At 36.9% G+C, this 25166-nt stretch overlaps 1 protein-coding gene across 4 annotated transcripts in view; it reads left to right on the top strand.

The window, feature by feature from the left end:
* Positions 1 to 25166, top strand: part of LOC150094270 (protein DOP1A) — a 613349-nt gene that overhangs the window by 23316 nt on the left and 564867 nt on the right. For 3 of the 4 annotated variants that reach the window (XR_016550242.1, XM_090412135.1, XM_090412137.1), the window contains exon 2: positions 9798 to 9995. Coding sequence is in view for 3 of the 4 variants with exons in the window: in XM_090412135.1 (XP_090268261.1) it covers positions 9849 to 9995 (147 nt within the window). In the remaining variant the exon portion in view is untranslated. The remainder of the gene's footprint in view (positions 1 to 9797; positions 9996 to 25166) is intronic. The other variant, XM_090412136.1, reaches the window with a different exon arrangement.

The raw sequence follows: 25166 nt of genomic DNA, 5'->3' as shown, positions 1-25166 counted from the left end.
TCTGCTCACAGGCAATGAATTGAAGCATTCTGCAGCTACCTGCTTTTATTAAAGCTTCTTTCAAAGCATACGTCATTGGAGACATTTGATATTTGCATAAATGGTATGGTCTCACCGTTTCATTGCATACTAGGAGTATCATACATAATTTATGTGTATTGCAGTGCCATGTATTTCCCTAGTGGCAACCTTTAGAACTAATGTTGGTTTTTGTGCAAAATAAAGTTTTGCATCACTGCACACATCATCATGTTAAATATTAAATCATTCTGCTGAGTAGTTACCTAGTTACAGTCTTTTGAAATGTGAACTTTAATTATAATCAACCTGTATTATGGAATGTCTTCTCCTTAGTCATGAATGAGTTTGAAAGCAAGAACCAAACCTTGAAGATTCAGTAGTAGACCCCTGAAAATAACTTTAATCGGTTCAACCAGAGAGGCTGGTGGTGAAGTTGTCTACCAAGATAAAGAAAACAGAACTCCTGGAATCATGAAGTTGAAGAGGCAAACATGGAAAAGAAGACAGCATATTGAAAGTTCATTGTAAATAAGTCAGCACTTGCTCTGAGAGAACAGAGAGAAAAATGTAAGAAAGCAGGGCATTGTGTGATAGTAGCTAAACAGAACTCATGATAAGGCTTTGGTAAGAATATAGAATGTAAATATCAGGAATGTGGCAAAATTGAAAAATCTTACAAATGAAGAAAAGAGTGTTGTTAAAGGAATTAAAGGTGATGAAGTTGACATGAAAACTGAAGATGTTCTTGGTGTTTGATTTGATTACTTTGAAAGATTTCTAAATGAAACAATCAGACAGAACAGGGATGCATAATATTAAGTATGAATGCAAACAGGTGGGCATATCAATATTCAACATAGAAAAAGTCATTAAAAACCTGAAAAGCGGAAAGACAGATGGAGAAAATGATATTTAATTAGAAATGCTCAACTATGAGAGTATAAAATTTTCAAAGTAGCTGCACTGGACAATTCATAAGGGCAGTTTCTAGATGAGTATTATGAGAGCTCTCTACCAATCACCTATAAAATGAGAAATACGGCTGTGTGCAAAATAGTAGAGGAATTTCCTTCTTAGTGTTTCATGTAAACTTTATTATCATCATCAGAGACCTCCAAGGAGTCAAGGACTGACCACACATCACCTGTTATATCTTCTCTTAAACTCACTCATTCTAGATTGAGTGAGTTTAAACTCATTACTTAAACAGGCAAACTGTTCCACTCACTCACTCAGTTCTGTGAGAGAAAACTCGTTCTCATGCCCTTCCTAACCACACAAAAACTTAGCTTCCACAGATCCCCCCCCCCTTTCCTTGTCCTCTTCTCACCTTCCATATAATGAAAAATTTCATCAGCCAATATCCACCAACACCCTTTCACAAGTTTATAGATTTCTATCATATCATCTCGCTTTCTCCTGTCTACCAGTGTTTGCAGTTTTCACATGCTCTTAATCTTTTTGGGTAATCTACTGATAGCATTTTGTAATTCTTTGCAGCCTTTCTACAGCGTCTTCATCTGTTTGTAACCCAGGAAATGAAATCTGCACACAGTACTCCAGGTGAGCTTGTATCAAGGCACTACCATCACTTTTAGTTTTCTGGCAGATACAAATGACTGAAATGAAATTATTATTATTATTAACAACACCAGACCTCTATAGAGTCCAGAATCATCATAGGAGGCAAATGCTGTTATACACAAAGCTCATCAAACTGTGCTTTAAATTCATTCAATGTATCTGCATTCTCCACAATATCAGTCAAAGCATTCCACTGACCAACCACTCTCCATGCAAAGAAGCTACTTCTTATTCCCTGCTCAAACCTTCCTTATACAACTTTCATGTATGTCCCCTTGTTCTACCTTCCCTTTCCTCATTCTATGAGAAGTTTCTTCCATCTTAACCTACCAACCTGGTAACAACCCTCTCTTCCTTCTATTCACAAGGCTTTGCAAACTGCATTCCCTCAATCTGCCTTTATATCCCATATCCGAAAGATCAGTTATGACCTCGGTCTTTTCTGGACCCTTTCCAATATACCCTCATCACCATGAAAACCAGGGGACCAAATCTGTACACAATAATCCATACAAGGCCTTATATAATGGAACCAGAATCGCTTTATTTTTACAAGTTAAGGTCTTCCACATTAATGCCATAATCTCATGTGATGTCTTCACAACTTGTGCAATATGACCTCTGAATTTGAGATCCTTGCCCACCACCACTCCAAGGTCTCTTATCTCGTCAACTTCCTCCAAAATTTCTCTACCAAGTGTATACTATGCATCCCATTGTTACCTACCAAATTTCAGAACCTTACACTTGGCAGCATTGAATTGACTGTTCCATACTGTCAATTCCATACTGAAAAACTAGAACTATTAAGGAGGGGGAGGAAGTGGATATGCAGACATCAGTGAGGCAGTTGAGTGTAAGAATGTATATAATGCGCCTGAGCCAGTACAAAGACAAGAAATCAGAATGGGATAGTTAGTATAATGCATCAAGATAGGGGTGAGACAAATGAACCTCTGCATTTCATGTATACTAATGCCAGGAGTATTAGGAACAAGAAGGAAGAATTTTTGGCCTTGGTTGGCTCTTCCTGGCCGCAGGTTATTGGCATTAGTGAAACATGGCTGACAGAAGATGATATAGTTAGTGGGATAGAATGTGTTGGGTATAGTGTGTTCAGTAGGGACAGAGAGAATAAAATGGGGATAGGAGTGTTATTGATGATAGCTGATGAACTGCAGCCAAGGAGAATAAAAGTTGTATTGCAGGATAGTGAAAAGATCTCATTTGAAGCTATTTGGTGTGAGATTGAGGTGGAATTACCGTGCTGGCAAGAATGACAAGCTTAGGAGATTGCTTGGTTCAGTGCCATGGCATGTAAAACTGCAAGTTGTACTGGATGTTGATAGGGCATGGGAAGAGGTCAAGGAGCATTTGCAGGAGGTTATGGCTGGCTGTATGCTTAGAGTCCGAATAGTAAATCAAGTAGGGGTTAAATGGATGAATAACACCATTAAGCTTGAGTTGCAAAAAAAAAAAAAAAACAACTATGAAGAGGGAATTTAATTAGAAAGGTGACCGGCAGGCACATGAATGGTATAAAGTGCAGGCCAGAAGGGTAAAGAGTGTGGTAAGAAAAGCAAAAGCAGATTATGAGAGGAAATTAGCCATGCAAGCTAAAGAGAATCCCAAACAGTTCTTTCAATATGCTGCAAGTAAAAGAAAAATTGTACACAGCAGAATAATTTTTAGGAATGCCAATGGTAGGGAGGTCACTGAATCAGTCGATATAGTGGAATTACTGAGTGAGCACTTTGCAAGAGTATATCATCCAGGTGGTGACATTGAAGGCTACATTAGCTTATACGGGAATTGTGGTGAATGAAGTGGAGGTGAATAGTCTATTACAGAACCTTAATGTGAATACATCTGTGAGATTGGATGGTATACCAGCACGACTCTTACATGAAGTGGCTAAAGAATTGTCAGTACCCTTGACCATATTGTTTAATCTGAGTCTCGGGTCTGGTTTAGTCCCGAAGGAGTGGAAAGAGGGGAAAATAGTTCCACTGCATAAAGAAGGATCCAAGACTACTGTTGTAAATTACTGACTGATCAGCATATCAGGAGTTGTTGTCAAGGTCTTGGAGAATAAGTTGAAGGGAAAAATACAGGAATGGATTGATGAAAATGAGATACTGTATAGGGGACAGCATAGTTTTGTGAAGGGTAGATCATGCCTCAGTAACTTGCTCACATTTTATAACACAGTGATGACTGAACTGGATAAGGATAATGGGTTTACAGCGATACTGCTGGACCTGGCTAAGGCCTTTGACACGATACCACATGGAATTCTAATCCGTAAACTGCAACATATGGGAATGGATATAGGGTTAGTGGGATCGATAGAAGGCTGGTTGATGGAGAGATATCAGAGAGTAGTTTACTCAGGAGTAGAGTCCAAAAGACTGCCTGTGACTAGTGGTGTGCTGCAGGGTTCTGTTCTTGAGCCACTTCTGTTTATTTTGTTCATTAACGATATAGGGAAGGATCTGAGAGGAACAGTTCATTTCTTTGCTGATGATGCAAAGTTGGGTAGGGCAATAGTGAATGCAGAAGATGTCAAAATTTTGCAGGCTGATTTGGATAAATTGGAGGTCTGGGCTAAGGAGAATGGATGTCATTTTAATGTGGCAAAATGTAAGGTTATGCATTTTGGGGTGAAAAGATTAGCAGCAGCAGCATATCACATTGGTGGAACTGTACTACTCCAGGAGATTGATGAGACCAGGGACTTGGGAGTATTGGTGAATAGGGAGTTGAAGTGTAGGGGGCACATTGCAAAAGTGGCTAAATCATCTCATCAAATCACTTGGATGCTGAAGAATACTTTGACGAGCAGAGACAATCAAATTATTGTTCCTCTGTATCGAGCCTTGATAAGACCCCCATCTTACTACTGTGTCCAGATTTGGTCACCTAGGTTTCTTCTTGATGGGGAGGAGGTTGAGAGGATCCAGAGGCAAGTGACCAAGATGATAGCAGGCCTATGGAATGAACCTTATGAGAACAGGTTGAAGATTTGTGGGTTGCAGAAACTAGTTGATAGGCGGAGGAGGGGAGATATGATTGAGACATTCAAATTGCTAAAGGGATTCTATAGGATTAATTCAGAGGATATTTTTGAGATCAGGACTGGTGGTGGGAGAACTAGGGGACACCTATGGAAGCTGGGCAAGAGTGTGGTTAGCAGGGGTGTTAGAGCTGGGTTCTTTACTTTTAGAGTGGTGAGTGAATGGAATAAGCTGCCAGAGTCTGTTGTGGGTGCTATGACAGTGAATGAGTTCAAGGCAAAGTATGATAGATACTGTGTGAATGTTGAATAGTTGTGATGGATATGATGTTTAGGGCCTCCCTCAATGAGTTTAAGGACTCCTTGGAGTCGCCTGTAATAATAATAATACTGTTGCCCACTGATACAGTAGGGTGACTAGATTTTCAAAACAAAAAAAGGGACATTTTGAATTTTACAGCAGTTTAAAAAAGGGACAAAAATGGGTCACTTCTGGTATGCTTTGCATAAAAATGGAATAACATATAAATATAATTACAGTACACAGGACTGAAGTGTGCATTATAATTATGGAGTATCAGCATTATCATTATTATTATATTTATATGAAGACATTATTTCTTCCATGTGTTGGTTCTTTCAAGATGCACTCATAAAAGTCAGAGCACGAAATGTCAAAGTGTGTCTTCATCACGGTTATTGCTTCCACAGTCTTGGTGTTGAAGCATTTGAAGCCAGTAGCATGAATGTTCATTTTTTAACCCTTTGTTGAGTCTTGAAAATACATTGTTGGAACCACCTTGTTTGTATCCACCTAAGTTGGTATTGCAGTTATCTGCAGAAAATGCAATAATTTTCTCAGTCAGCTGCTGTTTCTGCAGAATATCCAATATATGATTTGCAAGCAGTTCTGCTGTTTCTCCTGTTATGTTCTGAAAATCTATCGCTTTAACCTGAATACCTTTATTTGGGATGAAGTACCTAATAAGGACAGGCACCAACTTCAAATCTCTGTGGTTTGGTGTGTCTACCATAACTGACATATATTTGGCTTGTTTCAATTCAATTGCTATTTCTTGCATTGCGTGAGGTGCCAGGACATTCACTGAAATTGATTGGCACTTTGCTCGCCCACATGTAAATTTCTTTTGAAATAAATTTCTCACTATTGCAGAGGTGCTGTCCATTGACCTCAAAGAAAGGTTATGTTTCACTGATAATATTTAACGAAAGTTAATGTCTTTCAGCTCAAGAAAGTTTATTTGAAACACAAACAAATCTTCTTGAGCTGCAAGACATTTATCAATTAATTTCCCTTTTTGAATTTTTCTTGAAAAATGATGTAACATCTTGATTTGAACTGCGAGCAGCGGCTGCCAATTTATGTGTTTGCTTCGTAAAATGCTGTTTTATATCAGAATGGCCTCCATGTTCAATTGAAAAAACTGAATGACACACACAGTACATTGCAACTTGTTTGTTGTTTCATCGTCTTTCAAGAAGGGATATTCTTCTTTAAACTCTGAGTGAACCTGCACTTCCTTTTTGGCATGATAAAATCTGGGTGAAATATCACCACTCACAATATATACTCGCTTTAATGTTAACGATTACTAACAGACCAGCATAAGAAGCACAAAACAGTGGTATAGTAGACAAAGTAACCTTGTTACTGCCCGGATGCAGCAGTGCTGTCACTGGTTACAGCATTTTCGTCCTATCACAGAGAGATTGCATTTATAACAGTTGATAATTGTCATAGCATGCATGTTTTCAATCTCAAGCTATCACATGTCACTTGCAGAGACATTATCCTTTCTATATTCAAACATACAAGAATAAAGTCATGCCACGAATTCAAAAAAGGGACTAAACGGGACTAAAGTTAATAAAAAGGGACAATTAGCATCGCATTTAGTGAAGGGACCTCTGGTCATCCTATCATACAGTCTATTCAAGCCTCCCTATAAGGCCACTTCTACTGATTCCTCATCTCCAATTTTTGCATCATAATATTTACAATTTACAATTCAAATCTATATTTGAATTGTAAATTGGCAGTTAGAATTGAAGGAGTTGAGGAAGATAGTTTGATGTAAGGTCAGATGTGGAAACAAGCTGTTTACTTTATAAAGATAACATTATATTCTTAAATAAATCTAGTGCAATGTTTGCAAGATTCCTTATATAAATTTAATAGCATCTGTAACAAATTTGGTATGAAAATCCATAATAAAAATGCAGAGTATGAATATATGTAGGAACATTGAAAATATCAACTACATTCTGAATAGGACATGGAACGGTTAAAATATTTCAGCTATTTAACTACAATTTTTAGTGAAAGCGACACATTAAATATGGAATTTCATCATAACCAATGGACAACAGAATAAGCAAACCCAGGGATTCAAGAGAAAAATTTATATGCAGTAAGAAAGAACTTGGTCAGAACCCCAGAGTAGCAATATATAGGATATGTTCAAACCAATCTTAACTTATGGATCAGAGATCTGGGTTAGAAATAGTGTTTGTCAGAGACTGGAAACCAAAGATACAATATTTCTAAGAAAAATGAGGGAAGTGACACTTGACATTGTTAGCATTCAGGAATGTGGGGAGCAGATCTCATCTCAGGAGGATTTCACTTAAACAGAATGTCAGGTTGGCTGAAAAAAGACAGAGGAAGACCAAGACCTTGGTGGTCTTGAAATATTAATAGATACTTACAGGTTGAAATATAAGATCTAATAATATTGAATTTCTTACAGATTGCAGACTGATTTGAAGGAAAATTGTTTGTAGGAAGCTAGCAATAATAGAAACTTTTCATGCAGTACTATCTTTGTATCCTTTACACTCCTTGAAGGTATATATGAGGATTTTGATGATGGTGAATAATCATGCCTTTCATTTTCATCTTTATTACAGCAAAGTCATCCAGATGGATTTTATTATTATTAAGAGAGACCTCCAGGTAGTCAAGAAGTCATCGAGGGAAGTCATACTATTAGCACCAGCTGTCATACCTGTTCTTGAATTCATTCACGCTACTTGCACACACAACATCTGATGGCAATATATACATCTAATGGCAATCCATTCCAGTCGTGCACTACTCTATGAGAGAAAAATCTAGTCCTAACCCCCCCCTTCTTGACAGCATTCATTCTCAACTTTCATGGATGCTCTTGAATTCTTTCCTCACCCTCCATAAGAAAAATTCCATCTACTGAAATTCTGTATAACTCTTTCTGAAGTTTGTAATTCTCAATCATATCAACCCCCTCTTTCTCCTGTTTGTTAATGCCTGCAGCCTACAAATTCTCAATTTGTCTTCATAATCTGTATTCCACAATCATGATATCATTTTTGACATTCCCCACTGTATCAGAATACCATGGAAACCAGGAGACCCAGACCTGTACGCAATAGTCCAAGTAAGGCCTTGTAAAGAGGTAGAATTACTTCCTTATCTTTACATATCAAGGTTCGTTTCAGCATTACCATTGTTCTCTGAGTTGTATTTACAAATTTGCTATATGACCCTTGAACTTAACTTCCTGTCTACTAAAAACTCCAAGAATCCTAGCCTCATCAGTTTATTCAAGTATAATCCCACCAATATAATATGACATTGGATATCTAATCACACCAAAGTGCATGACTTTACATTTATTAACATTGAAATGACAGCTATTTTCACCAGCCCACAATTCCAGACTGTTCAAATCATTCTACAAGTGCTGCATATCAGTAGCACCCCTGATTACCCTACCTCCTGTCTTTTCATCATCAGCAAATAGCTGTATGTTCCATGTCAAATCCTTCCCAATGTCATTAATGTGCAGATTGAAAAACAGTGAACCAAGGACAGATCCTTAAGGCACACCACTGGTTACCATGAATCTTGTAGATCCCCCCCCCCCATATACCACTTTTTGATATCTGTCAGTCAACCATCCTCTTATCCAAGCCAAAGTTTATAATCCAATATCATGTTCTCTAATTTATGCAACAGTATTCTGTGCTGTATTCTGTCAAAAGCCTTATCAAAATCCAAAAATATCATGGTGTATCCATTCCCCTTCTTTAACTCAATAGTAACACTATTATAGAATGTGAGCAAGTTGCTGAAACCTCACCCTCCCTTAGTAAAACCCATGCTCTCCACTGCAAAATGGAGATTCTCTGTCAACCCATTTCTGAATGCAAGCCATAACCAACTTTTCCAAAATTTTCACCACCACTCCTGAGATACTAATTAGTTGATAGTTGGATACATCAGTCTTTGCGCCAACCTTGTGCATTGGGATTACTATACATTCTTTCCACTCCTGTGGAATCTTCCCTGTTCTGAGACTCAAATTATATAGCCTGGTCAAAGGAATAGCCAGTTCAGTTGAGTACCCTTTTAGCATCCGTTCTGATATTCCATCAGTTGCTATTGCAGAATTCTTATTCAGTTTGTGCAACAGCTCTAGTACTTTCTCCTCATCCACATGAGTTTTCTCATAAGGTGAAGAGGTAGCAGTGAACTCAATATCGCATACAACAGGTTGTGATAGCTTTTAGAAAAATGGGCACTCATTAGTTGAACAACCTCTTCTGCATCAATCACCTGTATACCATCTGCATTCAGTAGAGTTATTCTTTCAAATTCATTCTTTCTTTTACTTACAGCATAATGATAGTATTCTTGTGGGTTGTCTTTAACTTGCAGAGCCAGTTTATTTTCATACACAGACTTATCTATCTGTATATTTGTGACTCTTCTGGCCTGCTGCTTATAATTATCATAACTGACATCATCCTTATGCACACAATATTCCTTCTGCATCATCTTTTTATTATGAATCTCTTGCTTATTACACAATCATTTTACTCCTACTCTATTTATTTTTCGAACTGTAGGGACACATATCACATTATTTAAGTATTTTTTTTTACACTTCCCACACACTGTCAGTATCCTTCCCATCCAATAACTGATACTATGGCACAGAAACTAGCATACCCCACAGGTGAGGAGTATGTTGCATTCTGGGTTATCATTATGATTTGTAATAATATTCCTTTAATTGCTAGAAGTTAAATTTTAATGAATTCCTGTTCATGTATTCTTAGTACTTATTTAGCATTTAATCATATTTATGACTTTTTTTTTATGTTTCAGTGAATTTTCTTTATTATGTTTTATTGCAAGTGGAATATATATTTTTAAAGAATGACAAGTATTGCTATGGAAGAATATGAGCTGCTGGGTGATCCAAGGTACCGGTCATATGTGTCTGCGATTGATAAGGCATTGAAAAGCTTTGAATACACGAGTGAATGGGCTGATTTGATTTCTGCACTTGGAAAACTCAATAAAGTAAGAATTGATTATATCTCTTATACATATGGAATATAATCGTCATTATGCACAAAATAATTGTATTTAGATAATTAAGTCATTGTGACAAGAACATTGCATGATTTTTTTTTTTTTTTTTGTAACAGATATATTAAAATAGGCTCACAACCAAAATACTTCTCTCATGTAATGAATAATTTTGTAATTTTGAGTTCTCTAGCATTGATCTCAATGATATTTATCTGCATGCTGCAAAAATTCTTGAATTAACATGTAATCAATTGAAATATTAACAGATACTTACGGGACTGAAGTTCATGTCACCGAGTAAAACATGGTGAGATGCTTAGTCCTAAGGATAACTATCTGCGACAGCATGTAATGGAAAATACTAGGGGGTCAGAGAGTGCTTGACCTAGTAATTACATCTGAGGATTTGGCTATAACAAATATGACCACATTGCCACATGAAGAAAATAGGGATATGACAAGAAACGGCAAGGTTGTACCAGAGAATTGTGAGAGTGTGAATGTAGAAAGTATGAATGATAGTATTAATGGTTTTACTGAGAATAAAAAAGATGAGATAGATGCAATGAGTGAGATCGCGTTGTTGAATGGTGTGATACAAAGGGCAAAACAGCAGCTAGAGCGTATGAGCAAAAGTCGACTGAATGAACTAGCCAATAATAAAAAGTATGACAGGAAAAATAGACGTATGAGTGTGAACATGAACAAAATGAAGGATAGTGTTGTATGGAGACTCGTTAGTATGAGGTGTGATAGTAGAGGATTTGACAAAATCGTACCAACCTGGTGCGACCATAAAGGATGTAACTGAGTCTATTAGAGAGCAAAAGGAAAGGGTGAAAGAAATGATTGTTGTGGCAGGTACGAATGATTTGAAAGGAGACAAAATGGAAATGATAGAAGACCTGAATGAATTGTTTGAGGTAGCAAAAGAAAAGAGTGAGAGAGTTAGAATGATTAGTCTTTTGCCACGGTATGACAGTGAAATGTTTAAAAGGAGGGCCATAATTGCGAATGACTTTATGCGTGGGTTATGTATGACGAGTGGTGTGGAATTTGTGGATGTGTGGAGTGAGTTCGATGGGCGAAAGGATCTATATAAGATGGATGGCTTGCATTTGAATGGTTACGGTGTAAGAAAACTTGAGAAAGTGTTGCTGAATGTGGTAGATTTGCAAATTCAGGTAAACTAGATTTATTAGGGGGGGGGATAGATATACAGTCCTTAGGGAGGCAGTTGAATGTAAGAATGAATATAATATGCCCGAGCAAATAAGGACAACAAATCAGAGTGGGATAGTTAATATAAGGCATCAAGGTAGGGTTGGGGCTAATGGGGGTCTTAAATTCATGTAAACTAATGCTAGGAGTATTGGAACAAGAAGGAAGAGTTTTTGGCCATGGTTGGCACTTCCATACCACAGGTTATTGGTATTAGCGAAACATGGCTGACTGTAGATGATATAGCTAGTGGGATTGAATGTGATGGGTATAGTGTGTTCAGGAATGACAGGGAGAATAAAATGGGGGGAGAAGTATTGTTGATGATAGCTGATGAGCTGCAGCCAAGGAGAATAGAAGTTGAATTGCAGGATAGAGAAAAGAGCACATTTGAGGCCATTTGGTGTGAGATTGTGGCTAGCAGAACTAAATATACAATTGGGTGCTGCTATAGACCAGGTGATGGAAAAGATGGTGATAACAGTATGCACAAGCAAATAGAAGAAATGAGTGGAAGGAGGGTGATTACTATGGGAGATTTCAACTATGGTCGCATTGATTGGAGTGAGGAGAGGACACACAGGAGGAAGGAATTGGATTTATGCGGTTATTAAGGGATAACTATCTGCGACAGCATGTAATGGAAAATACTAGGGGTCAGAGAGTGCTTGACCTAGTAATTACATCTGAGGATTTGGCTGTAACAAATATGACCACATTGCCACCAATCGGTGAGAGTGATAGTAGGGTCTTGACTTGGGAGGTGGCTAAAGGTGTAGAATTTTCAATTACGACAGGTTGCATGTGGAATTATCTGGCTGGAAAGTATGACAAGCTTAGGAGTTTGATTGGTTCAGTGCCATGGCATGTACAACTGCAAGGACTAGAAGTCGATAGTGCATGGGAGATAGTTAAGAAGTGTTTGCATGAAGCAATGACTGACTGTATACCTAGAGTCCGAATAATAAATCAACTAGGGGTTAAATGGATGAATAACACCATTAAGCTTGAGCTGCAAAAAAAGAAACAACTATGGAAGGAATTTAAGGAGAAAGGTGACCGGCAGGCACACGAACGGTATAAAGCGCAGGCCAGAAGGGTAACGAGTGTGGTAAGAAAAGCAAAAAAGGATTATGAAAGAACATTGGCCATGCAGGCGGCTAAAGAGAATCCTAAACAGTTTTTTAGATATGTAGCAAGTAAAAGGAAAAATATACATGGCAGAATGATTTTAAAGAAAGCCGATGGTAGGGAGGTAACTGAATCAGTTGATATAGTTGAGTTACTGAGTGAGCACTTTGCAAGAATATATCATCCAGGTGGTGACATTGCAGAAACGAATGTACCAGTAGATTATACGGGAATTGTGGTGAATGAAGTGGAGGTGAGTAGTCCATTGCATAACCTCAATGTGAATACATCCCTGGGATTGGATGGTATACCAGCTCGTGTTGTACGAGAAGCAGCTAAAGAATTGTCAGTACCCTTGACCATTTTGTTTAATTTGAGTCTCGGGTCTGGGTTAGTCCTGAGGGGGTGGAAAGAGGGGAAAATCGTTCCACTGTATAAAGGTGGTTCCAAGACTGCTGTTGTAAATTACCGACCGATTAGCATATCAGGAATCATTGTCAAGGTCTTAGAGAAATTAGTCAAGAAAAGAATACAGGATTGGATAGATGAAAATGGGATATTGTATGGAGGACAGCATGGTTTTGTGAAGGGTAGATCATGCCTCAGAAACTTGCTCACGTTTTATAACACAGTGACGACTGAACTGGATAGGGGTAATGGGTTTACAGTAATGCTACTGTAAACCCATTACCCCTATCCTATCAAAAGCCTTGGCTACCACATAGAACCCTAAGCAGTAAACTGGAGCAGATGGGGATAGATATAGGGTTGGTGAGATGGATAGGAGGGTGGTTGAAGGAGAGATACCAGAGAGTGGTTTATTCAGGAGTGAAGTCTGAAAGACGGCTTGTGACTAGTTGAGTGCCACAGGGCTCTGTTCTTGGACCACTGCTTTTCAATTTGTTCATCAATGGTATAGGAAAGGATTTGAGAGGAAGTGTTCACTTGTTTGCTGATGATGCAAAGTTGGGTAGAGCAATTATGAGTGCACAGGATGTCAAAATTTTACAGGATGATTTGGATAGTTTGGAGGACTGGGCTAGGAAAAATGGATGTCAATTTAATGTGCCAAAGTGTAAGGTTATGCACTTTGGGGTGAAAAGAATAGCAGCAGTATATCGCATTGGTGGAACCATACTCCAGGAGATTGATGAGGACAGGGATTTGGGACTGTTGGTGGATAGGGAATTGAAGATTAGGGGGCACATTGCAAAAGTGACTAAACAGCTCACCAAATCACTTGGCTTCTAAAAAATACTTTAACACGCAGAGACAAACAAGTTGTTGTTCTTCTGTATCGAGCCGTGATAAGACCTCATCTGGACTGCTGTGCCCAGTTATGGGCACCAGGGTTTCTTCGTGATGGGGAGGAAGTGGAGAGGATTCAGAGACGAGTGACCAAGATGATAGCAGGTCTGTGGAATGAACCTTATGAGAATAGGTTGAAGATTTGTGGGTTGCAGAAATTGGTCAATAGGCGAAGGAGGGGTGATATGATTGAGACATTCAAATTACTGAAGGGTTTCTATAAGTTTGCTCCAGAAGATATTTTTGAAAATATGACTGGTGGTGGGAGGACTAGGGGCCATGAATGGAAGCTGGGCAAGAGCGTGGTTGACAAAGGTGTTAGAGCTAGGTTTTTTACTTGGAGAGTAGTGAATGAGTGGAATAAGCTTCCAGAGTCTGTTGTGGGTGCTACGACCGTGAATGAGTTCAAGGCAAGGTATGATAGATACCGTGTGAATGTCGAATAGTTGTTCTTGACATGATGTTAGGGCCTCCCTCAATGAGTCTGTCGACTCCTTGGAGTTGCCCGGAACAACAACAACAACAATAATAATATTTTCTGTCTCTTAATTAACCCCCCCCAACTGGCCATGACGTCGAGATAAATCTGGATACGAATCTTCAAAACCCATTGAATAACATGGATAAGAAGTGCAATTTGGTGTCACTGTTTCATCCACATTGGCCAGTAGGGAGGTTAAGAAATTTTTTAACTCTGATAAATTTATTTGCTGAGAATCAAAGAATAAGATGACTAGTTCTGAAGGTGGAGGATTAAAAAACTTGCCCAATGAACTCTGTAAATTTTTCAATGAGAAATTCTGTAGAAATAATAAGGAATGGTACAGATTGTCCACTTAGATTTAAAAAAAAAAAAAAAAGAAAGTAAGTAAGCAAAAGATCCCAACTAGTGGCTTTTAATTCAAGAAAAGTCATTGGGAATTTTCAAAGAATTATAAATTGAATTTAGCACTTCTTTTTTTTTTCATTAACCAAGAAATTCAATGATTGACAATATATGTTGTTTAAGTCATTTTGTCGTGATATTATTATTATTATTAGCACCAGACATCCATGGAGTCTAAAGACTCATTGCAGGAGGCAAACACTGTTACACACAAAGCCCATCAAACCATGCTTTAAACTTATTCATTGTATCTGCATTCACCACATTCCACTCATCATCAACTCCCTAAGTAAAGAATCTGCTCCACAAGTCTGTTCACAAGATTGACAAGAGTCAAAAACGACTGGATGATACATAACAACAACGACAGCAGCCATACTTTTTACCCTTCTTGCTTGTGGTTTGTATTGCTTATGAGCATGCTGATCACCTTTTTGTTTATATTCCACAATGCTTTTTTTTTTTTTTTTGCAGCTCCTGCTTTATTATTGCTACTCATCCACTTAATCCCTACTTGATTTATTTTCTGGATCCTGTGTATGTAGTCTGATACTGCCTTGCTCGAACAATCCCTGACCTCTTCCATGCACTGATGACATTCATTCCATGTAGCATTTTATGCCATTGTACTGCTCCAAGTTGATTCCTAAGTTTATCATAAATGCCTACTTTGTAGTTCCTCATAAACCCATTCTTGACTGAAAATTCAGCATGTTGGGCAACCTCCCAGAATAAAACCATGGTCACTTTCCTCTTCGGAAGTAGAGTTGCTACTGTAGTTATAAATAGATTTTTTGATGCTATTACCAGATCCAAACACTCTCAAATCCCTGATCTCTCCATTACGTGCTGTTTCAGGTAATTTTCCCTTAGTAGCTGTATACATTCCATTTTCCCATGTGTCCTTTCTTCCTTCCAATCTATATCCCCATAGTTGTCCCTCATGATAATTGCTTGGTCTGCACTCAGCGTGCTAATCTGCCAATCCATGTCATGTACATCTTCTTCTGGACCTTTTCTGCGTTTCCCCCCTAGGTCTGTAGCAGCAACTGACAATATATTTTGTTCTGTTGGCTCTATCTCACACCAGACAGCCTCAAATGAACTATTTCCTTCAGATCTACAATCTTCCTTAACTTCTAATTTTGTTGGTAGAAGTTCTTCACCTATCATTAATAATACCCCTCCTCCTCCTCTTGTTCTATTTCCTCTATCTTCTCTGAAAATGCAATATCCATTACATTATATCCCTGTAACTACACCATTCTCTCACAACCAGATCACACTGATGCCAATCATTTTTGGGCAAGTCGAGCTGACCAATGTCAAAAATGTCTTTGAAAAATTCATGACTTTGATATTGGAGAAGAAATTTTAATTTAGTGAAAATGAAAGCATAGATAACTTCACTAACATGATTGTAGCAAGTCTATCCATGGAAGTAAATCCTTGCCATTGGACATGAGGTTTAGAATGGCTCAGGGAAGAGCATTCCACTAAATATGAAACTTATTTAAGATTATTGTTTGAGAGAAGAGATGTGCTCAACAGTGTACCTGGAAAATGAATTAGTTAAGAAAAGATTGAGAATGTTCTGTGATTGAAAAGAATTGTCTGGATAATACTTCAGCTTTGTCAAGAGAATTGGGAAAAGATAGCTGGTTGTGATATTAAAAAGAGAGTTGTGGATATTAAAGTCATGAAAGAATGACTACTGTTTGAATAGTTGGATTGCAGGAAATCAAGTTTCAGGAATAAGAAGTCAAAGCAACCAGAGTAATTTTTAGAATTAGGAGAGTGATAGAAACGGCAGATGAATGACTAATGAAACAAGGAAACCATAAGCTATACTTAAGGAATAAACTTAAGAATACTTAAAGAATATAAATCACAAACTTCAATACTGACTGCTGACGACCAAGTTGGTTTAATGACCTGTGAAAAAAAGGAACTGCTGAATAATTAAAGTAGTATTTTATGATTTTATTTAAATAAATAACTAGCATCATCTGAAGGATATCTGATGTACAGTATTTAGAATTAATTGCTGAAGAAAAGTACTCATGGTTGAGGAACAATTTATAACAAGTAAAGAATGCTATAAAAATATTAAAAATATAGCAAGACAGCTAGGAAAAATAAACTTGTAGCAGAGCTTCTAAAAATTGAGCAGAATTCTTAATGGCTTGATAATATATCAATTATCAAGCTAATATGGCAAAAAAAAAAAAAAAAAAAAAAAAAAAAAAAAAAAAAAAAAAAGAGGAAATCCTAGATGATTCCTTTTGTTCACAAATGGGTGAAATACAGTCATTTTATGCTCTATTTTTTTTTTTTTTAAACAGACCTTGCGATTACCATTAACTATCAAGGTATCTCCCTCTGATACTTACTACAAGATACTATCTGCTGTCTACAATGATATGGAATGGAATTAATATATATGTTTCAAACAAGATTTGAATCCAGCCATGGACATGTTGTAATTGTCTTTAGGTGGGAGATGAATTTCATCACCCAGGGTGAGACCACCTTCTTGCTTACTGGAGACCTGAAGTGGCTTTAAAAAGTTTCAAGAACAGAGTTTCTGGACTGTGTAAAAATTAATTTAAAAAACACAAAAAATAAATATATAAAATTGATAAAAAAAAATAGAACAAAAATATTCTTAGCCCATGCGAAATGTACTATAGGTTTGCAAATGATCTCACAATGGCTGGAGTAACATAAAACATTATCAGAGACTATCACTGTGGCTTAAATAAAGGAAAAATAGACAATTTATCATATTTTCACATTTAAACAGTTGTTAGAAAAACATTAAGAAAAAAAGAATTGCATCTAGTATCTGTGGGCTCTAAACAAGTATATGACAGTATTCATTGAAACACACTATGGAGGCAATGAAATTTTTCAAAATATTCTAAAAGTATATAAATAAATATGATACAAATATGTAATTGCCACACCTTCTACAAGGTAAATTTTCTTAAGAAATATTCATCAAGGTTTGAAATAAAATCATAGCTTTGCCAAAGCAATGATCTGTCATCAACCTGTTCATTCTATCATAGGGAAAGTCATTAGAGACTTAAATGAACAAAGGAGAATGCAATGAATGTGGAATATAGCCTGTTCACTTAAGCTGTTGATATCATTAACCTTAAACTACATTCTCATACTATATTTAATTTAATTAGGCCTACAGATCTTGTCATAAACCAGAAAAAGACTAAGTGTATATGCCTTCTGAGGATCTATAATGTCTAATCCAACTTTGCCTATAATGCCACTTTTATTTTTGAATAAGTTGGTAATTTTAAACACCTTATCATCATTATCATCAAATTCCTGATATGTACTCTCAAGGGTGTACAGGATATGAGAGTACTACATGAAAAACTGACATCATTACTAATACAATTTTCCTCCAAATCCATCTGTTACCTATCAAGACTCCAACATTATCAGATCTTATATTTCTGTCTTCTAAAGCACTTTTTACTGTATCAATCCACCTATATCGTGGTCTTCCTCTGGGTCTTTTTCTTGCCAACCAAGCAGAAAACACTCGTTTTACTAATCTTTCCTTTCTCATTCTGTTTAAGTGACCATACCACTTGAGATTAGCTCTAATACATTCCTGGATGCTAACAATGTCAAGTTCCTTCCTAGTATCCTCATTTTTAATATGATATTGTCATTGATGCCATCTGTTCATGCCCCTAATCTTTCTTAGAACCCTCATATCTGTGATCTATAGTCTTTGGTCAAGTGTTTTATTTCTAACCCAGCTCTCAGAAATTTTAACTAATTTCTCTCTTATTCCATATAAATTTACTTATTTGAGTTCCTACAACACCAGCTTTGCTGATTCTGTTGTCTATTTCCATATTTAATTTACCATTTTTGCTAAAAATCATACCTAAGTATCTGAAATGTTTTACTAGTTCTATAGGCTCTCCATTCACAATGCAGTTGATATTTTCATCTTCTGCCTATTTTCATTGTTTTTGCCTTGTTATTGCTGACCTTCATACCAAATCTATTACAACAGTTATTCAGTTTAATCAGGGAATTTTTCAGAATTGTACTGATATCAAAATTGGAGATGTTATTTTGATATCAGGTTTACCCCCAACCAACCATGATGGCTATAGATATCCAGCCAAATCTGGATATGATTCTGTAACACTTATTTAATAACATGGATAAGAAGTGCAGTTTGGTCTCACTATTTTATCCACCTCAGCCAGTAGGGAGGTTAATACCGCTTTCCTTCATAATGTGATCCATATAGATAATGAATAACAGAGGGCATAATGTACATCCTTGTTTGACACCAGATTTAACATTAAACGATCTTCCTGTACCCCCTTCAATTCTAACTGCTGACTTACAACTCAAATAAAGACTAAGTATTGCTTGATATAATGCCCCATTGACACCATACAACCATAGCATTTTGAATAGGTTTTCTCTTGGCACCTTGTTGTATTCCTTTTTCCAGATCTACAAAACTTAAATACAGATCTTTGTTATATTCTCATGATTTCCCGACTCTTTGTTGTAAAGTTCATTCATTCATTTCGTATGGTGATTCAGCGGGCGTGAGCCCCTTTTACGGGGGAGGTACGGCACCACCTAAATCTCCCCTATTTTTATCCAGGCTCGGAACCGGCATATCTGACAATTTAGACCTATGGCTGGAGTGATTGTCTTAAGTATTCCTGACTGTATCCGTGTGTGTTCATGAGGCCGGTTTGCCTGCTTGCGGGATGAAAACTTCCAGATGAACTGGGAGAAAAACACTGCTGTCCATGCCCAAGACCGGCTAACTTGGCTATGGCTGAGGAAGATCCTTAAGCTCCTCATGTCGTCGATGGGAATCGAAACTACGACACTCCTTCCCCAGGCACATGGTTGTGAAGCACATAGCCCCTAGGCTAACTGCGCGGACTGTTGTAAAGTGAAAATCTGTTTCTGACAGCCTCTATTTGGCCTGAATCCAGTTTGTTCTTCACCAAGCTTCCCTTCCACAATCCTTCTCAACCATTTCTGAATTATACTTGCATAAATCTTTCCAGGAACACTCAATAGAGAAATACCTCTGTAAATCTCACATTCAGTTTTATTTCCCTTTTTATATATGAGTACTATGAGAGCTCTACTCCAATCATCTGGAATTCGTCCCTCTATCCATGCCTTCTGAACTATGCAGTGTGGCCAATGTTAGACTGTTATACCTCCATACTTGAGCATTTCTGGTCGAATATCATCTACTCTAGCTGCCTTTCAGGATTTTGGTGGCTTTTTCTACTTCAAGTATGGATATGTATTCCTGATTGCATGCCTGTTGAGTGTTTTTTTTTTCAGTGCTAAATGAAACACTGATTGTTTCATTTAACAATTTTTCGAAGTAATTACTCCATATATCAAAGATATCTTTTCCTTCAGTTTTCATGTCACCTTTATCATCTCTAATTCCTTTTACAGCACTTTTTCCTCCATTTCGGAGTGTCATCAACTACCTCCAGAATATCTTGCTACCTTCTTGATATTTTTTTTTTCTATGTTCTTATAAAAGTCTTCCCATAACTTTTGTTTAGTTAGTTTTACACGGTGTTTAGCTTTCTTTCATTTGTCTCTGTATTCTCTAAGAACAAGCTGATTTATTTGCTAGGAACTTTTGATATGCTTTCTTCTTTTCCTTCACTGCTTCTTTAATTTCATGTGTCCACCAGAGTTCTGATTTTTTTTCCTTGTAGACAACCTCACCACATGCCTCTCTTGCTGATTTTTTAATAAATATTTTCTTCAGAATTTGCCACTAAATCTCTAAGGTAGATTTGGTTCTTGTTCTCAAACTCTTTCATTTTTTCTTGCATAATGTTGTGTATTTTAGTCTACAGTTCACATATGAGAGCTGCTCAAATTTATTCACTTTAAAACTTTCTTATACGTTCTTCTTTTCAATATGAAATTCAATTTTATCCTTCTCAAGAGTAAATGGTGATCACTTCCAATTTCAAATCCTCTTTACACTAGTGTCCTGTACCAGTGAGAAAACATCGCTATCAACAATAACATAGTCAATGAGGCTTTTCTTGTTCCTTGCCTCTTCTTTCCATGTGAATTTGTGTACATTTTAAACACCTAGAAATCAGTATTAACAGTTTACAAGTGATTCGCAGCAAGAAATGAAGATTGTAAGACCTGGTCACAATAAAGGGAGATAACAGAGAACTTATTACATTTGAAAAAAGCCTATGTTAAGAATGATTTTAAACCATACTAGAGTCAAAATACGGAACTGTATGAATAAATCATGAAGAAATACAAACCCTGTTTTCAAGACTACATATCATTATTTATGAGAAATAAAAGAATTCAAGTGTTTTGGTCTTGTCTGGAGGACAGCTGACTAGTTGTTGAAACAAATACAACTAGAATAGATTTCATATATGTTGGAAGACCTGTGGGGGTGCTTAAAAGTCAAAGCTGTATAACTGAGAGGAGACCTCCACACAGCCTTTAAAGGAATGCGAAGAACTGACCAGGGCTTCTGACCTAATGTCCAATCCTCACCTTCTCGTGGTGCACCCTGTTAGGTATCTTCCTGTATACTGAACAAACGAGGATGAGCTAGCAATTTGGGATTTAGCCGACCAAATTGTATTCTTATTGGCTTAAACTAATATACAAAATGATGGTACAACATGACAAAATTTCATGCCGGCTGGGGCATCACCCAGTTAAACAAGGCCCCTGTTGTTTTTGCCAGGGAACCAGGACGAACATTGAAAAGTCAGCTACTGGAACAGACCCTAAAGCATACCCCAACTCAATATCACCAGAGTTGAAGATCGGTACTATCAACATAAGAAGCCTGAATGGCAAAGAAATGGAGCTAGCTGAGGAATTAGATAAGTACCAGATTGATATAATAGGGGTGACTGAAACAAAAAAGACAAAAACTGGTGAGACCTTTCTGAGCAATAAATACAAAATGTTATATTCAGGCAATGACAATCAAGGAAAAGAAGGAGTAGCCATAGTATTCAACACAAAATATGAGGCTAATCTTCTTGAATGGCAAGAAATCTCAAGCAGAGTGATATGGGCAAATATCAGAATGGGGAACTGGATGATGAAACTTATTTGTGCCTATGGTCCCACAGAAGGCTCTACTAAGGTAGAAGTGGAAGAATTTTTTGAGACTCTAGAGAAAACTACTGACACAATGAAAAAGAAAAAGTTGGTCCTTGTTGGGGATTTAAATAGCAGAGTAGGAAGTGATTGTGAGATATACAAAAATATTTTGGGAAAATTTGGAGAAAAGAGCAAAGCTAATAATAATGGCAAATATCTGTTGGATTTCTGCTCAGGACATGGACTGGTTATTACTAACACCATGTTCCAACATAAAAATGTGCACAAATTCACATGGAGAGAAGAGGCAAGGAATAAGAAAAGTCTCATTGACTATGTTATTGTTGATAGTGATGTTTTCTCCCTGATGCAGGACACCAGAGTGTATAGAGGATTTGAAATTGGAAGTGATCACTATTTAGTCTTGAGCAGGATAAAATTGAATTTCATATTGAAAAGAAAGTTGAGCAGCTCTCAGATGTGACCTGTAGACTAAAATGCACAAAGATTATTGAAAAAAAAATGAGAGTTTGAGAACAGGAATCAAACCTTGGAGATTCAGTGGCAAACCTTGAAGAATACCCTGATTGATTGAGCCAGAGAGGCATGTGGTGACATTGTCTGGAAGACGAGAAAAACCAGAACTCCATGGCGGACACAAGAAGTAAAAGAGGCAGTGAAGAAAAAGAAGAAAGCATATCAAAAGTTCCTGACAAATAAGTCAGCTTGTGCTCTTAGAGAATACAGAGACAAAAGTAAGAAAGCTAAACACTGTGTAAAACTAGCTAAACAAAAGTCATGGAGGACTTTGGCAAGAACATAGAAAATAAATATCAAGAAGGTGGCAAAATATTCTGGAGGTTGTTGAAGAAGCTTGGAAATGGAGGAAAGAGTGTTGTAAAAGGAATTAGAGATGATAAAGGTGACATGAAAACAGGAGAAAACGATATCCTTGAAGTATGGAGTAATTATTTTGAAAAATTACTAAACGAAACAAGCAGTGATAGCACAGTGGTAAAAAACACTCAACAGGCATACAGTCAGGAATACATATCCATACTTGAAGTAAAAAAAGCCATCAAAGACTTGAAATGTGGAAAGGCAGCAGAAGTAGATGATATTCAACCAGAAATGCTGAAGTACGGTGGTATAAAAGTCTTACAGTGGCTGCACTGCATAGTTCAGAAGGACAAAGGGATGAATTCCCGATGATTGAAGTAGAGCTCTCATAGTACCCATGTATATAAAAAGGGAAATAAAACTGAATGTGAGAATTACAGAGGTAATTCCCTACTGAAGTTCCTGGTAAGATTTGTGCTAGTATACTTGAGATACGGTTGAGAAGAATTGTGGAAGAAAAGCTTGGTGAAGAACAAGCTGGATTCAGGCCAAATAGAGGCTGTCAGGATCAGATCTTCACTTTACGACAAATAGTCGAGAAATCATGGCAATATAACAGAGATCTGTATTTACATTTTGTTGGTCTGGAAAAGGCATATGACAAGGTGCCAAGAGAGAAGCTATTCAATATGCTACAGTTATATGGTGTCAATGGGGCATTATATCAAGCAATACTTAGTCTTTATTTGAGTTGTAAATCAGCAGTTAGAATTGAAGGAAGTACAGGAAGATGGTTTAATGTTAAATCCAGTGTGAGACAAGGATGTACATTATCCTCTCTTTTATTCATTATCTATATGGATCATATGAAGGAAAGTGGTATTAAACCTATATCAAAATTGGAGATGTTAATGTCAGCGCTTTGCTTTATGCAGACAATTTTATACTTCTAAATAAATCTGCTATGAGTCTGCAACATTCCGTGACTAAATTGAATAACTGTTGTAATCGATATGGTATGAAGGTCAGCAATAAAATGACAAAGACGATGAAAATAGGCCGAAAAATTTCAAATGCGTTGTGAATGTAGAACATGTTGAACAAGTAAAACATTTCAGCTACTTAGGCAAGAATTTTAGTGAAGATGGTAAATTAAATATGGAAATAGACAACAGAATCAACAAAGCTGGTATAGTAGGAAGTCAGTTGAATAAATTCATATGGACTAAGAGAGAAATTAGTTGGAACACTAAATTAGCTGTATACAAGACAGTGTTCAAACCAGTGTTAACTTATGGATCTGAGAGCTGGGTCAGAAGTAAAACACTTGACCAAAGACTAGAGACCACAGATATGAGAGTCCTGAGAAAGATTATAGGTGTGAACAGATGGCATGAATGGCAATGTCATATTAAAAACGAGGATATTAGGAAAGAACTCGGCATTGTCAGCATCCAGGAATGCATTAGCAGAGCTAATCTCAGGTGGTATGTTCACTTGAACAGAATGGGCGAGGAAAGATTAACAAAACAAGTGTTCTCAGCCAGGTTGACAGGATAATGACCCAGAGGAAGACCAAGATATAGATGGATTGATACAGTACAAAGTGTGTTAGGCAATAGAAATATAAGATCTGATAATAATAAGTTTAGTTTAATCCTTTATCCAAGTGTGAGCAAACAAAGTTTGTGCCTGAAAGTATCTTCAGGACTGTGGTAAGGTAGTGCAAAGATCTGATAATGTTGGAGTCTTGACAAGTAATAGACTGATTTGGAGGAAAATTGTAGATAGGAAGTTAGTAATGATTTAATTTTTTTAATGTAGTATTATCATATTGTGTACACCCCTTGAGGATACATGGCAGGAATTTGATGATGATGGAAGACCTGTGGGAAAATCTGAGCATGATAGATGAATGTTGTAATGGATCTGAGACACCTGGATGAATGCTTTACACTGGATACATCATGTGACAAAGACAGATGCAAAAACATGTTGTGAAAGAATTTGAGCAAAATGTCCATTAAGCTGTTGAAGAAAAGCTATCCACTTTTGCATAACTCTAGCATAGAAATTTATTTGTAATCAGCAGCTGTTAAGATGTCCTATGCATTGGAGATCTGAAAGAAACAGTACCTGTTCTGATTCTAGATGATCATTTTGTTGACTTAACATTCTCTAGAAGTGGTAGGATGCATACATTTTATTCCATGCTGTGATGCCTTGATATATTAAGGGAAAAAAAAAGAAGAGGAATATCTGAATATTGTTCAGATGGCAAGATGATAACCGAAGCTAGTTACATCTTTATTAATATCCAACAAGGATCACAAATTTGTAGAGTAGTCTCACATTAATGCCTGCCAATATTTTTTTTTGTTTCAAGGAGGTCATACCCATGAAAAAGAAAGCTGTCGATTAATGGTTGAGGAACAAATTCCAATTTCATCCTTTTATGTGGGCTTAATTTTTATCTGTTTTTTAAATAAACAAATTATTCACAAGCTTTTTCCTTAATTTATGTAGAATTATTAGACTATTTTATCAGGTAGAAAAAACAGTTTTCAGTTTTTAATATTGCATTATTTTATGTTTTTATGCTATAAATATCTTGATTTGAC

The sequence above is a fragment of the Typopeltis vanoorti genome, chromosome 22 (genome assembly GCF_054136105.1).
Source record: "Typopeltis vanoorti isolate ZY-2024b chromosome 22, IOZ_Tvanoo_1.0, whole genome shotgun sequence".
NCBI lineage: Eukaryota > Metazoa > Arthropoda > Arachnida > Uropygi > Thelyphonidae > Typopeltis > Typopeltis vanoorti.
The sequence above is the reverse complement of the archived record's forward strand: the minus strand, read 5'-3'. Positions and strand labels throughout refer to the sequence as shown.